Here is an 18,572-nt window from a genome sequence, read left to right on the forward strand (position 1 = left end):
TAGTTGTCATGGGTGACTTAAATGCTAGAGTGGGCGCTGGAGAGGTGGAAGGTATCATTGAGAAGTATGGCGTACCAGGTGAAAATGAGAGTGGTGAGAGACTGATAGATATGTGTGTTGAGCAAGAGATGGTGATGAGTTCTAGCTTTTTTCAAAAAGAAAGATAAAAACAAGTATACATGGGTAAGAGTGGCAAATGGAAGAGTGGTAGAAAGGGCATTAATGGATAACTAAAAGAATGTTTGGAAGATTGAAAGACGTGCACGTGTTTAGGGGTATGGCTAACGGTATGTCTGATCATTTTTTGGTGGAAGGAAAATTAGTTGTAGCAAAAGAGTGGGGGAATAGAGTAGGTGGTTGTAAAAGGAAGCTAGTGAGGGTTGAAGAGCTAATAAAACCGGGGGTGAAAAGTAAATATCAAGAAAAGTTGGAAATGGCATATGATGAAGTGAAAGTAAGAGAAATTGGTAATTTAGAGGAGGAGTGGAAGTTAGTAAAAGAAAATTTTGTTGGGATTGCAAGTGATGTGTGTGGCAAGAAGTTTGGAGGCAGCATGAGGAAAGGCAATGAATGGTGGAATGAAGGAGTGAAGGTAAAAGTGGAAGAGAAAAAGAGGGCTTTTGAAGAATGGCTGCAGAGTAATAGTGTAGAGAAGTATGAAAGATAGAGAGAAATATGTGGAAGTAAAGTGCAAAGTAAGTGAGCAAAGAGGGAAGCTGACCTGAGGTGGGGTCAGGGATTGGGTCATTCATATGAGGAGAATAAGAAGTAGTTTTGGAAAGAAGTGAAGAGAGTAAGGAAGGCTGGTTCAAGAATTGAAGAGACAATGAAAGATGGAAATGGAAGGTTGTTAAAAGGAGAGGAGGCAAGGATAAGGTGGGCGGAATATTTTGAAAGTTTACTGAATGTTGAGGATAATAGGGAGGCAGATATAATTGCTGTTGCATGTGTTGAGGTGCCAGTGATGGGAGATAAGAATGAGAGAGAAGTTACAAGAGAGGAAGTGAGGAGAGCACTAGATGAAACGAGTAGGAAAAGTATCTGGTATGGCTGGTGTGAGAGCTGAAATGTTGAAGGAAGGGGGTGTGACTGTACTTGAGTGGTTGGTGAGATTGTTTAATATGTGTTTTGTGTTGTCAATGGTACCAGTAGATTGGGTTTGTGAGTGTATTGTACCACTATATAAGGGTAAGGGAGATGTGCATGAGTGTTGTAATTCAAGGGGTGTTTGTTTGTTGAGTGTAGTGGGAAAAGTGTATGGTAGAGTACTGATTAATAGGATTAAGGATAAAACAGAGAATGCAATCTTAGAAATACAGGGTGGTTTTAGACGAGGTAGGGGTTGTATGAATCAGATTTTTACAGTTACGCAGATATGCAAGAAATATTTAGCAAAAGGTAAGGAGGTGTATGTTGTGTTTATGGATCTAGAGAAAGCATACGATAGAGTTGATAGGGAAGCAATGTGGAATATGAAGAGGTTATATTGAGTTGGTGGAAGGTTGTTGCAAGCAGTGAAAAGTTTCTACAAAGGCAGTAAAGCATGTGTTAGGATAGGAAATGAAGTGAGCGATTGGTTTCCGGTGAGAGTGGGGCTGAGACAGGGATGTGTGATGTCGCCGTGGTGAGAGAGGTGAATGCTCGAGTGCTTGGACGAGGATTGAAACTGGTAGACGAGAATGACCATGAATGGGAGGTAAATCAGTTGTTGTTTGCGGATGATACTGTACTGGTTGCAGACGCAGAAGAGAAGCTTGGCCGATTAGTGACAGAATTTGGAAGGGTGTGTGAGAGAAGGAAGTTGAGAGTTAATGTGGGTAAGAGTAAGGTTATGAGATGCACGAGAAGGGAAGGTGGTGCAAGGTTGAATGTCATGTTGAATGGAGAGTTACTTGAGGAGGTGGATCAGTTTAAATACTTGGGGTCTGTTGTTGCAGCAAATGGTGGAGTGGAAGCAGATGTAAACCGGAGAGTGAATGAAGGTTTTAAAGTGTTGGGGGCAGTTAAGGGAGTGGTAAAAAATAGAGGGTTGGACATGAATATAAAGAAAGTTCTGTATAAGAAAGTGATTGTACCAACTGTGATGTATGGATCGGAGTTGTGGGGAATGAAAGTGACGGAGAGACAGAAATTGAATGTGTTTGAGATGAAATGTCTAAGGAGTATGCCTGGTGCATCTCGAGTAGATAAGGTTAGGAAGGAAGTAGTGAAAGTTAGAACGGATGTAAGAAATGAGTTAGCAGCTAGAGTGGATATGAATGTGCTGAGGTGGTTTGGCCATGTTGAGGGAATGGAAAATGGCTGTCTGCTAAAGAAGGTGATGAATGCAAGAGTTGATGGGAGAAGTACAAGAGGAAGGCCAAGGTTTGGGTGGATGGATGGAGTGAAGGAAGCTCTGGGTGATAGGAGGATTGATGTGAGAGAGGCAAGAGAGCGTGCTAGAAACAGGAATGAATGGCGAGCGATTGTGACGCAGTTCCGGTAGGCTCTGCTGCTTCCTCCGGTGCCTTGGAAGACCGCAGAGGTAGGAGCAGTAGGGGATTCAGCGTTATGAAGCTTCATCTGTGGTGGATAACGGGGGAGGGTGGGCTGTGGCACCCCTAGCAGTACCAGCCGAACTCGGTTGAGTTCCTTGTCAGGCTGGGAGGAACGTAGAGAGGAGAGGTCCCCTTATTATATTTCATTTGTAAGATGTCAGCTACCTCCCAAAATTGGGGGAAGTGCCTTGGTATATGTATGTATAAGTTAGTGGGGAGGAAGGTGGTCATGTATATGAACATTAGGTGATTATAGATATAAAAAATGTTATTACTAAAATTCTATTCACTTTTATGAATCTCTCTTGATGTTAGCACTACTGACCCCTACACTCTGATGCTGGTGGGTCACCAGTGAAGGAAGGGGATAGGTCCTTTTTAGTTTCAAAATAACAATAAAATAATTAAAATTCTTGACTCACATATACAGTACAGTAGTCTAAATTATTGGTAACAAACCTTGTGAAAATACATTTTGAAATACAGGAGTCAAGATTGTTTCTCTAAATGGCATCCAATCTCCTAATTACCTATATATATACAATCCTGTAATCCCAACACCATATAACTAACACTATAATGTTTTAAATTATTTAAATCACAATACTGTCCTCTACATGAGACAGAAAGAAAATGTGGATCATGATCCCCCAGAAACATTTCGTTGAACAATCTAATCAGTAGTTACTAACAAAATCCAGAAGAAATCTTTAAATACACTAAGCAAACCTAAATTGTATAATTTGGATTTCAGGGTTATTGTCAAGCCGAAGACAACACAGAGGCTGAAAGACAAAGGTTCAGGGACTCATCCCAGCAATTGATTCTTTCCATTAACCACTAAATTGTCTCATTACTTTACTATAGGCATAAGTCAATTGAAAGGAAAGAAATTTTTGTTTTAAGGGTAAATATAAGTAAAACTAAGCTTCTGAAGAAGCAACGTGAACACCAGGAAAAGTGCAAAGAAATAACTAAAGTTAATGAATGAAGTAATGAAATAGTAACAGAACGAATACATGATTCATTAAATACAAATCATAATAGTTTATACTTGATCACTAAAATTCTATTGCACAGTCAAAAGAATTATAAACCAATGTAATACTGCTTAAATCACCCAAATGAAAATTATCACTAACACTACTCCTTTTCAGAAACTTGAAATAAAAAAAAAATACCTGATAAATATGAGACTCCATTGAAGCATTTACAATTTCCCCTAAACTTGGAGTAAAAACTTTGGCTTTTGTCATGCTTCTAATATTTTGTGAAAAGGCTTGAAGATCTGTTTGGGACCCACGTACGAGAATAACTCTTAACGGATGCATTGCCTGAAATGAAAAATACCTGATGAAGCTGTAAATCTCAAGATACCCAGCACAAATCAAAAATTCTAAAACTTCAGCAGATGGTTTTTAAGAATGAGGTAAAAATGTAAAATATATAAGTAAAATTAAATAACTAAATGCCTAAAGGGTCTTAATATAAAATCACTGTAAGATGGAAACAAGAATACTGTATGTACATAATACCAGCACTAAAAGTAGAGAATTCTGTATATCAATTCTATAAAGAATCAATTTGCCACAAAGAATGACGTAAGAGATGGCCAACACAAACATTTCGAATTTTTTCTACAAAATGTTATTTTCATTAGTAAAATAAATTTTTGAATATACTTACCCGGTGATCATATAGCTGTCAGCTCTGCTGCCCGACAGAAAAACCTAAGGACGAAATACGCCAGCGATCGCTATACAGGTGGGGGTGTACATCAACAGCGCCATCTGTCGAGCAGGTACTCAAGTACTCCATGTCAACACAGAACCAATTTTCTCCTCGGCCCACTGGGTCTCTATTGGGGAGGAAGGGTGGGTCCTTTAATTTATGATCACCGGGTAAGTATATTCAAAAATTTATTTTACTAATGAAAATAACATTTTCCAATATTAAACTTACCCGGTGATCATATAGCTGATTCACACCCAGGGGGGTGGGTAGAGACCAGCATATATGTTAACATTAAGAGCTAAGTATTTCGTATTTCATTTTAGCAGTTATTCAAAATAACAAACATAAAATTAATAAGTACCTGGTAAGGAAGTCGACTTGAACAATTACTCTGCCTTTTTTAAGTACGTCTTCCTTACTGAGCCTCGCGATCCTCATAGGATGCTGAGCGACTCCTAGGAGCTGAAGTATGAAGGGTTGCAACCCATACTAAAGGACCTCATCAAAACCTCTAATCTAGGCGCTTCTCAAGAAAGAATTTGACCACCCGCCAAATCAACCAGGATGCGAAAGGCTTCTTAGCCTTCCGGACAACCCAAAAACAACAATAAAAAGCATTTCAAGAGAAAGATTAAAAAGGTTATGGGATTAGGGGAATGTAGTGGTTGAGCCCTCACCCACTACTGCACTCGCTGCTACGAATGGTCCCAGGGTGTAGCAGTTCTCGTAAAGAGACTGGACATCTTTAAGGTAAAATGATGCGAACACTGACTTGCTTCTCCAATAGGTTGCATCCATTACACTCTGCAGAGATCTGTTTTGTTTGAAGATCACTGAAGTTGCGACAGCTCTAACTTCATGTGTCCTTACCTTCAGCAAAGCATGGTCCTCCTCATTCAGATGGGAATGAGCTTCTCGAATCAAAAGTCTGATATAATAAGAAACTGCATTCTTCGACATTGGTAAAGAAGGTTTCTTAATGGCACACCATAAAGCTTCTGATTGTCCATGTAATGGCTTAGTACGTCTCAAATAGTACTTAAGAGCTCTTACCGGGCATAGTACTCTTTCTTGTTCATTTCCAACCAAATTAGCAAGGCTTGGAATATCGAACGATTTGGGCCAAGGACGAGAAGGAAGTTCGTTTTTGGCTAAAAAACCAAGCTGTAAGGAACATGTAGCCGTTTCAGATGTAAATCCAATGTTCCTGCTGAAGGCGTGTATCTCACTGACTCTTTTAGCTGTTGCTAAGCAGACGAGGAAAAGAGTTTTCAAAGTGAGATCTTTAAAAGAGGCTGATTGAAGTGGTTCGAACCTTGCTGACATAAGGAATCTTAGTACCACGTCTAAGTTCCAACCTGGTGTGGCCAACCGACGCTCCTTCGAGGTCTCAAAAGACTTAAGGAGGTCCTGTAGATCTTTGTTGTTGGAAAGATCTAAGCCTCTGTGACGGAAGACTGCTGCCAACATGCTTCTGTAACCCTTGATCGTGGGAGCTGAAAGGGATCTTTCCTTCCTTAGGTATAAAAGGAAGTCAGCTATCTGAGTTACAGAGGTACTGGTTGAGGATACTGATTTCGACTTGCACCAGCTTCGGAAGACTTCCCACTTCGACTGGTAGACTTTGAGAGTGGATGTCCTCCTAGCTCTAGCAATCGCTCTGGCTGCCTCCTTCGAAAAGCCTCTAGCTCTCGAGAGTCTTTCGATAGTCTGAAGGCAGTCAGACGAAGAGCGTGGAGGCTTGGGTGTACCTTCTTTACATGCGGCTGACGCAGAAGGTCCACTCTTAGAGGAAGTGTTCTGGGAACGTCTACTAGCCATTGCAGTACCTCGGTGAACCATTCTCTCGCGGGCCAGAGGGGAGCAACCAACGTCAACCTTGTCCCTTCGTGAGAGGCGAACTTCTGCAGTACTCTGTTGACAATCTTGAACGGGGGGAACGCATAAAGGTCTAGATGGGACCAATCCAGAAGAAAGGCATCTATGTGAACTGCTGCTGGGTCCGGAATCGGTGAACAATAAATTGGGAGCCTCTTGGTCATCGAGGTTGCGAACAGATCTATGGTAGGCTGACCCCACAAGGCCCATAGTCTGTTGCATACATTCTTGTGAAGGGTCCACTCTGTTGGGATGATTTGACCCTTCCGGCTGAGGCGGTCTGCCATGACATTCATGTCGCCTTGAATGAACCTCGTTACTAGGGATATGTTTCGATCTCTTGACCAGGTGAGGAGGTCCCTTGCGATCTCGTACAACGTCATCGAATGAGTCCCTCCTTGCTTGGAGATGTACGCCAAGGCTGTGGTGTTGTCGGAGTTCACCTCCACCACCTTGCCTAGAAGGAGGGACTTGAAGCTTCTCAAGGCCAGATGAACTGCCAGTAGCTCCTTGCAGTTGATGTGCAACTTGCTTTGATCCGCATTCCACGTGCCCGAGCATTCCCGACCGTCCAATGTCGCACCCCAGCCCGTGTCCGATGCGTCCGAGAAGAGAAGGTGGTCGGGGGTCTGAACAGCCAGTGGCAGACCCTCCCTGAGGAGAATGTTGCTCTTCCACCAAGTCAGTGAAGACTTCATCTTCTCGGAAATAGGAACCGAGACCGCTTCTAGCGTCTTGTCCTTTCTCCAGTGAGCAGCTAAGTGAAATTGAAGGGGGCGGAGGTGGAGTCTCCCTAACGCGATGAACTGGTCCAGTGATGAAAGCGTCCCTATCAGACTCATCCACTGTCTGACTGAACATCGGTCCTTCTTCAGCATGGACTGGATGCATTCTTGGGCTTGACTGATTCTGGGGGCCGACGGAAAAGCCCGAAAAGCTTGACTCTGAATCTCCATTCCTAGGTATACTATAGTTTGGGATGGGACGAGTTGGGACTTTTCTAAATTGACCAGGAGACCCAATTCCTTGGTCAGATCCAGAGTCCACTGTAGATTCTCCAGACAGCGACGACTTGACGCAGCTCTTAAAAGCCAGTCGTCCAAATAGAGGGAGGCTCTGATGTTTGCTAAATGCAGGAATTTGGCAATATTCCTCATCAGTTTGGTAAAAACTAGAGGTGCCGTGCTTAGGCCAAAGCACAGGGCTTGGAACTGGTATACAACCTTCCCGAAAACGAACCTTAGAAAAGGTTGGGAATCTGGGTGGATGGGGACGTGAAAGTAAGCGTCCTTTAGGTCTAACGAGACCATCCAGTCTTCCTTCCTGACCGATGCTAGAACCGACTTTGTCGTCTCCATGGTGAACGTCTGCTTTGTGACAAAGACATTCAGAGCACTGATGTCTAGCACCGGTCTCCACCCTCCTGTCTTCTTCGGCACTAAGAAGAGGCGGTTGTAGAAGCCCGGGGATTGATGGTCCCGGACTATGACTACCGCTCCCTTTTGTAGTAAGAGAGACACCTCTTGCTGTAAAGCTAGTCTCTTGTCCTCCTCTCTGTACCTGGGAGAGAGGTCGATGGGAGTTGTTGCTAGAGGGGGCTTGCGCAAGAATGGAATCTTGTACCCCTCCCTGAGTAACTTCACAGACTGTGCGTCTGCGACTCTGTTCTCCCAGGCCTGCCAGTAGTTCTTGAGCCTGGCTCCCACTGCTGTCTGAAGAAGGTGGCAGACAGACTCTGCCTCTAGAGGACTTGGAACCCTTCTTCTTGCTCCCACGTTGACTTCCGGCACGAGCACCTCCTCTGCTGGAGGCTCTGCCACGAAAGGGCGGAATGAACCTTGACGCTGGAGTGTCCATCCTGGGTCTAGGCACGGAGGGCAAAGGGGTGGCTTTGCGTGCGGATGACGCCACCAGGTCATGAGTGTCTTTCTGGATCAAGGAGGTGGCAATCTCCTTGATCAACTCTTCAGGGAAGAGACACTTCGAGAGTGGAGCAAACATAAGCTCCGACTTTTGACATGGGGTGACTCCAGCTGACAAGAAGGAGCAAAGGTGATCTCGCTTCTTGAGTACCCCGGACACGAAAGAAGCCGCAAGCTCACTAGAACCATCCCGTATGGCTTTGTCCATGCAGGACATAATGAGCATGGAAGTTTCCTTATCAGAAGGGGAGGTCTTCCTGCTCAACGCTCCCAAACACCAGTCCAAGAAGTTAAAGACTTCGAATGCACGGAAAACTCCCTTCATAAGATGGTCCATATCCGAAGGAGTCCAGCAAATCTTGGAGCGTCTCATAGCCATTCTGCGGGGAGAGTCTACCAGACTTGAGAAGTCGCCCTGGGCAGAGGCAGGAACTCCCAAGCCGAGAACTTCTCCCGTGGCATACCAGACGCTAGATCTGGAAGCAAGCTTGACCGGGGGAAACATGAAGGATGTCTTCCCAAGTTGCTTCTTGGACTGCAACCACTCTCCCAGTACCCTTAAAGCTCTCTTGGACGAGCGAGCGAGTACGAGCTTCGTAAAGGCAGGTGCTGCTGACTGCATGCCTAAAGCGAACTCAGAGGGAGGCGAGCGTGGTGCTGCAGACACAAACTGATCCGGATATAAATCCTTGAACAGCGCAAGCACTTTCCTAAAGTCTAAGGAGGGAGGCGCGGTCTTGGGTTCGTCGATGTCCGAGTGTTGGTCGTCAAGATGTGCAGCTTCGTCATCATCAGAGAGTCCATCGTCTGAATGTTGAGGAGGAAGAGGCAACGGAGTAGGTAACAGCTGGACGGCTGAGTCTGGCAGCACGGGTGCATGCGTGGCTGCACTGGACCCAACGTCATGCCACTGTTGGTCAGTCTGAGAACTGGCAACAACCATAGCTGAGTGGGTGCGCAAAGCGTCTACTCCCGACTGGAGACGGATAGCGGAGACCACCGTGGGTTGCGGAGGCTGACGCACCGCGTCAAAACACGGCAGCTTAACTCCACCCTCCTGTTGTTGTGGTAGCACACGCACGTCAACAGAGGGTTCCGTGCGTCTGTGAACGTCAGCATGCGTCTGGCAGGGTCGACTGCGCATGGGTGGAGGAGCTCTCACAGCCGGAGTGTGGGAGCAGGCAGCCTCAGCGTCTGCTGGGCGCACAACCGTGGTAGGTTGTAGGCTAACGGGTGCAGCGTCAACCTTCTCCGCACGATACTCCTGCATAACAGCAGCTAACTGAGTCTGCATAGACTGCAGCAAAGACCACTTAGGGTCTACAACAGCTGGTGCGGCAACAGACGGAGTTACTGCCTGTTGCGGTACCACTTTGCCTCTCTTAGGAGGTGTGCAGTCGTCGGAGGACTGCAGCGAGTCCGAACTGACCTAGTGGCTACACCTGGGCCGTTGGACTTGCTCGGAAGGGACCTTGCGTTTAAGAGGCCGTGAGACCTTGGTCCATCGTTTCTGGCGTGAAACCTCTTCCGCAGACGAGGAATGAACGGGCTCACTCGTCTTCTTGTGGGTGGGACGATCTAGGCAAGATACGTCCGAAACCACGGAGGGAACGTCTGTCCGCTGATTAAAGCCTGTCGAACCCTTTGGTCGTACGACATTGCTTCTCCCCTGGGCTTGGGAGCTTGCAAGAGGTCCCGGACTGGGAGGACGACAGGCACGAACAGACGCACCCTCATGCGTAACACTGACACTTTTCACTGCACTAACACTCACTTCACTTCCCACTGCACTTTTAGCTTTCAACTCCCTGACGTCAGCCATGAGTTGATTGCGGTCATTCGCCAATGACTCGACTCTCTCACCTAGAGCCTGGATGGCACGCATCATATCTGCCATCGAAGGTTGATGAGAGCTAGCAGGGGGGTCGGGTGCAACCACTACAGGGGAAGGAATAGGTTGTGGGGCATGGGGAGAGGAAAAATCAATTGAGCGAGACGAACTCCTCCTGATCCTATTCTTCTCTAGCCTACGTGCATATTTCAGGAATTCTTGAAAATCGAATTCCGAAAGCCCAACGCATTCCTCACATCGATCTTCCAATTGACAGGCTTTACCCCTACAATTGGAACAAACGGTGTGCGGATCGATAGAGGCCTTCGGAAGACGCCTTGAACAGTCCCTAGCGCTACACATCCTGTACTTGGGGACTTGAGAAGGGTCAGACATCTTGAATTAGTCAAAGGGGGGAATTCAAAATCTATCCAAGTCGTCAACAAATAATCCAAAATCTAATAAAAGAATGCAAGGAAGTATTGAAGATAACTTCTGCACAGCGATAGCTAATAACCAGAAATGAATACTTCACCAAATAACGTGAAAATCAATCCAGAAAACAACAGCGTATTTAGTAGGTCTTGCCGGTGGCACGACAGAGAGAAAATTGGTTCTGTGTTGACATGGAGTACTTGAGTACCTGCTCGACAGATGGCGCTGTTGATGTACACCCCCACCTGTATAGCGATCGCTGGCGTATTTCGTCCTTAGGTTTTTCTGTCGGGCAGCAGAGCTGACAGCTATATGATCACCGGGTAAGTTTAATATTGGAAAATATACCTATAAAAAATGCACATCAGCTTGTGTGTTGGTGTTTAAAATATGATAATATGAAGAACAATTGGTGGTACTAAAAGGTACATTCTTTCATTTGTCATAACTTGAACAAATCACAATTTTCTCAAGTACAGTAATCTGGTACTGTACAGAAAAGTAGAGATAATATCACAAAAGAACTATTAATAAGAAACTGTAACCAATGCATAGTGAAGAACATATCTCCTTGCAACTCCGTGTGTTCTTTTGATATGTTGTATATAGATCTCAATCAGGACAAAGGCACATATCATGTGTCATCCCAAAAACCACTAAACTTAGCCCAAGCAAGGTGCATAATTTCAAAAAGTTAAATACTTGTGTAGCCACTACTCACACCATATCTGGGAACTTTTAATGAGTACCTAGAACTGTCCAATCACAAGATAGTATACATACTGTATGAGAATGTTGTTTTTTCTTCTCATGCTTTCTAAGATACTCTGATTTTGGGATGAGTGAGATGGTTTATCATTGCTTTCCTCATGCATGTCATGATTACTAACTCATCATTTATACATTATATTCAATGATATTTCTAATCATTTTATTGATTTACAGCCTTACTCTTCCTCTATTAAACATTCTATCATTAACCCGATTTCCTTGTTTCCTTCTCTCCCAAAATGTATTTCTTACCAATTTTTTTATTGATAATTTTGCCTACAGTCTCACTACTCTACCTTGATACACACTAAGAAATGCATTCATACAATCTAGGACCTTGATCCCTTATGATAATTTGAATAGCTTATGATTAATTATGGGGCTGCAACATTAATGTCATGCAAACTGGAAAACCTTTTAAATATCAAAAATTTTAAGTAATTTTTATTTTTCCTAACATACTTACCGAGAACTACTTTCTTAGGAGTTACTGGTAACCTCCTCTCTACCGACCAGAGTTTTGCGTAGATTACCCCCCACCCCGCTTTCTAAGGAGGCCTACCCCCGGCATTAAGGAATGTGCCCCGAGGGTAGGCTTATCATAGGTCGATGCCCGGCTGGGTCAGCTTCATCAGTAAGTTCTATTGGATTAGCACAATGCTAGCAAGGGAAGAGAGGCACTCGGGGAAGGAAGGGAGGGCCATTACCCGAAAGTAGTTCTCGGTAAGTATGTTAGGAAAAATAAAAATTACTTAAAATTTTTGATTTGTTCCAACATGAATACTTACCTCGAACTACTTTCTTAGGAGACTTACACTTTAGGAGGCGGGAGTGCTATTCTGACCCCCTGACCCGGGACGTGGAGGCCAAGAGGCCCCGGGATAACGGGACCTACTAAAAAGCGGATGCGAGGGTAACTACACAAAAGTTCATGTTAGTGTCTAAGTACTCACCCTTTGAAAAACTTCTTCTGAAGTTCCTTCCAGTAGCGTAGTCGTGAAGAATGTGTTATCCAATGGTATCAGTCGGTACTCCCCAAAGAGGCAAGGAAGCAACTGGGTAGGAGGTAGGAAACCGCACTTGTGCCTACCGGTTGCTAGACTTGATCGCGCCTGGGGCTTTTACCGTTACACCGCTTGGAGGGCGGAGATGACTGCTCCAATGGAGAACCCGTCTAAGGACTTCCTCGAGTAGTCCTTGAGGTAATGGGCAGTAAAGGTTGACTGGTTCGACCAAGTACCTGCTCGCAGGATCTGACCCACTGCCATGTTTTTCTCAAAGGCTAAGGAGGTGCTCAGGCCCCTGATGTCATGAGGCCGGGGGGTGCCTGGCACTGCTATGCCATCTTCCTTGTAGACTCTGGCAATAACTTGTCTCAACCAGAAGGAAATGGTGTTCTTGGAAACTTGTTTCTTATTAATACCTGTGGAAACAAAGAGGCTCTTGATGCCTGGGCGGAGATGAGCTGTTCTTTCCAGGTATTTTCTAATTGTTCGTACAGGGCATAATTTTAAATCTTCTGCATTACCCGTCTTAGGGATGGCAGGAATTGAGAAACCTTCGAACTTCGGATCCCAGACTGCTGGGTTCTGAGTCTTAGCCACAAAAGAAGGCACGAACTTGAAGGATACTTCTTTCCACCCCTTCGAATGAGAAACGTCGTATGACAGACCATGGATCTCTCCCACTCTCTTAGCGGACGCCAAGGCCAGCAAGAAGACGGCCTTGAGGGTGAGATCTCTGTCCACGATATCCTTCAAGGGTTCAAAGGGGGGACGACACAGCATCTTCAGGACCTTGGCTAAGTCCCACTGGGGCACCCTACTCGCCTGTGGGGAGCAGGACTGCTCGAAACTCTTGACAAGCATCGCTATATGTCTCGAGACCCCCAGGTCGATGCCCTTCAGGAGGAAGACTTGGCCTAAGGCGCCCCGAACTCCTTTTATGGCTGGGATTGACATTCCCACCTTGTCTCTAAGAAATACCAGAAAATCTGCTATGTCTGGGACAGAGGCCTTAAGAGGTTTAATGTGCCTCTCAGAGCACCACTTCGTGAAGGAGGCCCATTTAGCCTGGTAGACCGCGGCTGACGACTTTCTCAGGTATAGAGACATTCTCTTAGCCGTGGAGGAAGAATATCCTTCTTTCTTCAGGAGCCGCTCGATAGTCTCCAGGCGGGAAGACGTAGGGAGAGTGGGTTGTCGTGGAGCTTGAGAAAATGAGGCTGATGTAGAAGGTCTGACCTGACGGGCAGAGGCCACGGCGGTTGACTCGATAGGTCTTTTAGGTCCGCGAACCACTCTCTCTCCGGCCACCAGGGCGCTACCAAAGTCATCTTTAGGTTTCGGGCTGCCCTTACTCTGTTGAGCACTTGTCTTATCAACGTGAAAGGGGGAAAAGCGTACACATCCAGATTGTCCCACTTGTGCTGAAAGGCGTCTTCTAAGGCTGCTTTCGGGTCTGGCACAGGAGAGCAATAGACTGGGAGTTGGGCGTTGAGTTTTGTTGCAAAGAGGTCCATCACCGGGGAACCCCAACGATGGATGATGAGCTTGGCTACTTCCGGAAGAAGGGACCATTCTGTCCCTACTATCTGGCCCATTCTGCTGAGGCCGTCTGCCAGAACGTTTTTCTTCCCGGGAATGAACCTTGCTAACAGCACCACTTGATTTTCTTCTGCCCAATCTAGAATTTCTATGGTGAGATCACACAACTCCTTCGATTTCAAGCCTCCCTGTTTCTTTATGTATGCCACTACCGTGGCGTTGTCGCACATCAACGCCACGGTGTTTCCCTTTAGTAGACTCGCGAAGTGTAGGCAAGCCTTCTGGACTGCTTTCAACTCCAGGACATTGATGTGGAGCTTTCTCTCCCCGTCCAACCAGGTCCCTCGTGCTGTTTCGTCGAGGAGATGGGCTCCCCATCCCTGGTTGGAGGCGTCTGTGAACAGTAGTAACTCGGGTGGACCGGTCCCGAAGGGCATCCCCTTGAGTGAGTTAGACCGGCAATGCCACCATTCCAGGGAGGGTCTCGTGTTTGGTAGGACTGGGATTAGCACCTGTTGTGAGTCCAGTTGGCACCAGAGGTTCTTCAGGTTCCATTGTATGGATCTGAGCCTTACCCTCCCTTGGGGAACTAGTTTCTCCAATGAGACCAGGTGACCTATCAGCTTCTGCCAGTCTTTCGCTCTCCTGGGGCGCTCAGACAGGAACGGCTGAATGATGTGCCTGAGGTTTCTTATCCTGTCCTCCGAAGGGAATGCTTTTCCCAGAATGGTGTCTAATGTCATTCCCAAGTAGTTCATTCTGGTGGATGGGGATAGATTTGACTTCTTCGGGTTGATTACGATGCCCAGATCCTTGCAAAACTGGAGGAGTCTTCTCCCTTGTTCCTCCAAGAGGACCTTTGAGGCGGAAAGAAGCAACCAGTCGTCCAGGTATCTGATGAGGCGAATGCCTCGTTCGTGAGCCCACACTGAGACAGTCGTGAAGACTCTCGTGAACACCTGGGGCGCTGTTGACAGACCGAAGCAAAGGGTCCTGAATTGCAGGATCTGGGAACCCCATTTCACCCGGAGGAACTTTCGACTCGAGGGGTGGACCAGAATTTGGAAGTATGCGTCCTTGAGGTCTATGGTCATCATATAATCTTTCTCCTTCAAGGACAGCAGGACTGACTTCGGGGTGTCCATTTTGAAGTCCGTCTTCTTGACGAACTTGTTGAGAGCCGACAGATATATAACCGGTCTCCACCCCCCCGTCGCTTTCTCTACCAGGAACAGGCGACTGTAGAAACCTGGCCCTGGGAGAAGAACTTCTTCCATGGCGCCCTTCTCTAACATGGAGGATACCTCCTCTTGAAGGGCGGTCCTCTTTAACGGGTCTTTGGGGGCTAGCCATTCCGCCAGGCTGGCCGGGATAAGAGGGGGTGGTTCTGTTAAGAACGGAAGTCTGTAGCCCTCCTTTAGTACGGACACTGTCCAAGGCTCTGCTCCTTGAGCCTTCCATGCTTGCCAATGAAGTCTGAGGCATCCCCCAACCCGAGGCTTGGGCGGGGATAGGGGGCCTCCCACTCTATCTTCTTCTGGAGGAGCGGCCTGATCGGCCTCTCCTAGAGGCAGAGTAACCCGACCTGAAGGAGCTTGAAGGGGCTGGAGCTCCCCTGCGGGGGGCTGAGGCGTTGCAGACCAGGAGGAAGAGGGAGCCTCTCTCCTCGTAGTGCTGGGAGAGGCTTGGGACGTCACTGCACTATCTGAGACGGACCTCTTGTAGGGCGGTCTCCTAGCAGGCGTAGGTCTGGGGATGTTAGTCTCCTTCTTCTTCGAGACCTTCTCCATGATGGCCTCTAGTTCCTTCAGAGGAAACAAAGACTCTCCCCACAAGGGTAAGCTCCGAATGGCCCGCGCTTCCCTGTCTGGTACCTTCCGAGACACCTTCGCCAGTACAGTCTCTCTCTTACGGAGCACCCAGTTAGCCGTCAGAGCGAGCGACTGATACGTTAAAAACTTAAGGGTTTTACCCCCGGAGGTAATAAGGTCTCTCAGGAGGCCTTGCTGGTCAGGGTCCGCGGGGTCGAAAGAGGCTTGTACCCCTACCAAAGTGGAAGCCCACCAGTCCAGCCAAGAGGAGACGTTCACCAAATCCCTCGACATTTCCTCCATCATGGAGGCTTCTGCTGGCGAGAAACAGACCGGGGCCGAAGAGGCTCTATCGTCTGAGACGCCCTGACTCAGGATGTCGATGGCCGACTCCACCTTACAGGGGCCTGGGCGGCGTCCCGCTGGCACATAGACCTTGCCTTGGGTTCTGAGGCCCTGGAGTAGTTTCGAGGAACTCTGGGTTTTGGGGGCTTCGGCATTGCTAGCCACTACCTTGTCCACATACTCCTGCCCTAGGACTAGATCTCGGGCTAGAGGAAGCGCTAGAGACGTCTCAGGTTGGGTAGGAGTCTGCATGATCCTCAATAGGCTTGACCTCCAGTAATCCTCGTCCGTAGCCGTAGGTTCCTCTATTTTGTGGTGCCTTCTGATAAGGCCAACCACCCTCCTATAGGTGGAGTCCTCCGTCGGTGAACCCTCCCCTCCGTCAGCCGAGGTCTCGGCTTGGGGCCAGGCACGCCGACTGGACGTCTAGCTCTTGGTGCCAGGGGCGCCGTCCTACCGAGGTACTGGATCTCATCCGCGGGTATGTCCGCACCAGGGGCCTGGGTTAACGCAGGCATCGCTGGTTCAGCGGGGACTCTCGTTCGCCCTAGGGCTCTGGGTGCCGAGGACGCGGTTCCCGTGGGCTGACCCGACAGCGGGAACCGTTCCTTCCGACCCGAAGGCCGCACCAGCTGGGCTGGTTCGGCCAGGCCGCCTGACGAGAAGTGCGTTTCCCCCCGCTGGGCGGGGTGAACCGGAGGCTTCGAGGACTTATGCCTTCTAGAGAGGTCCTTCCTGCGAGCTAGGTCCCGAGGGTCAAGGTTGTGTTTAGAGGACGGCATCCTTGGCGATCGCTCTCTGGACCGGCGGTCCGGGGAACAAAGCACCTTTGAGTCCCGAGATACATAGACCCAGGCGCCATCAGGAGACCTACTCCTCCTATACTTACGCCCTGGGGAGCGGGAGTGCTTACTATACCGGGAGCGTGACCTCGAACGGGAACGCTCGCTCCTGGACCGCTCCCTCCGACGACGGTGTTTTACCCTGACTTCTTCCTCTGATGAGGAATAAACGTCCGATGAACCAGACGACACTGTGCTTATGGCATGTCGGCCGGTAGCAGGGACTGCGGGGGACTTCTTCGGGCGTTGAACACCAGAGGTCGAGGGCTGGAGGAAGTCTTCGGGGACTTCCGTGAGGGGGGCCGGGAACGACTCAAAACGTTCCATGCCAAGGAGCCAGGGGTCCAGGGCCACATCCATCCTTAGGGGTGACCTACCCAGCGTCTTCGGAAGCCTCCAACCGAAGGCATCGTTACCCGAAGGTCGTACTTTCTTCTGGTTGTCTCCGCCTAACGAAGATCCAGAAGCACAGGCCCACGAGGGCGGCGAAGATACCGACACCGCGTTACTGCCCCACAAGGGGTCATCGGAGGAAGCGTGCCCCCCGAGCACAAGGGCTGACTCTCCGGACGCACTACTGGGTCCTTCACTAGCCCTAGAAGGGCCCGCAATCGGCACTGCACTTTCACTAGGCTCCTGGGGAAAGGACGCCTTGTTCATTTTCTACACCAGACTTACCTCGTCCCCTACTCTGTGTAGGGGACGGCGAAACAGAGGCCCCGTCGGACCGCTCACTGGGTGATGGTAGCGGCGAAGTAACACTAGCTTTCCTGGGGGAACGTTTCGCCGATTTCCTCTTTTTGGTACCGTACCGTACCCACTGGATATCGCTCCAGTCTACACACTCGGGGCACGTATCTGCTGACGAACAAACCCTTCCCCTACAGGAGGAGCAAGGGGAGTGAGGATCCACTTCAGGCTTGGAGAGGAACGCTCCACACGATTTACCGGCTCTAGGCCCCGGACAACGGCGGATTTGCTCCATAATGCACACAACGCACGACACAAGCACGAAGGGAATCAATGAAAACACTGGGTAAGCACACGGGTGGAAGGTGAACGCACAGGAACACCCGGGAAAAGTACACTGGAAAAACGCAAGTTACCACGCGGGGAACACGTGGGGCACTAGAACGCACACAAAGGATCGATAGAGAACGAGAGTGAGGTGTTCACACGTCGCGACCAGAGAACTTACTGATGAAGCTGACCCAGCCGGGCATCGACCTACGATAAGCCTACCCTTGGGGCACATTCCTTAATGCCGGGGGTAGGCCTCCTTAGAAAGCGGGGTGGGGGGTAATCTACGCAAAACTGGTCGGTAGAGAGGAGGTTACCAGTAACTCCTAAGAAAGTAGTTCGAGGTAAGTATTCGTGTTGGAACAACTTAGCATTAATAACCACAGAAGTAAATGTAATAGAGATAATTATGATGATGATGCACAAGAAAATAAGAATTTTAACTTTCATACATCATTCTAACCCAACCAAAGTTTACATAGTATAGAAAATGATCTATGCAAAAAATATCTTTATAATAATAAGATATAACATTTTTTATTCAATAATATTTTAGAATAAATAATTGTAATGATTTATTTGCTAATAATATTAACATTTTTCTCTTCAAGAGTTTAGACATGAAATAAGTTCCCTCTGTCCAGTGCAATTTTTCATCAGTGGTTATCAGACTGAAATCGTCACCTATTTGCTTCTTTTCAAAATTTTCATTGGACTTCCTATAGTCTTCCTCCCGCTATAACAATATTTACTGCATTCTTGACCTACTATTCCAAGCCCCTTCCCATCATTATCAAAATAAGGTTAACGAAACCGCCAAGATAAATATTTTGACCCTCTCAAGGCTGGCCCAAAAGGGTACCTTTATACAAGGTATAAGATTAATTTGATTTCGGATTG

General features: G+C 47.6%; 1 protein-coding gene across 1 annotated transcript in view; it reads right to left on the reverse strand.

The window, feature by feature from the left end:
- Cpsf100 (cleavage and polyadenylation specificity factor subunit 2) overlaps positions 1–18,572 on the reverse strand; it is a 200,073-nt gene that overhangs the window by 23,589 nt on the left and 157,912 nt on the right. Inside the window, exon 14 of the mRNA XM_068348239.1 lies at positions 3,719–3,871. Within this exon, the coding sequence (XP_068204340.1) occupies positions 3,719–3,871 (153 nt within the window). The remainder of the gene's footprint in view (positions 1–3,718; positions 3,872–18,572) is intronic.

Source organism: Palaemon carinicauda, chromosome 24 (assembly GCF_036898095.1).
Source record: "Palaemon carinicauda isolate YSFRI2023 chromosome 24, ASM3689809v2, whole genome shotgun sequence".
Lineage (NCBI taxonomy): Eukaryota > Metazoa > Arthropoda > Malacostraca > Decapoda > Palaemonidae > Palaemon > Palaemon carinicauda.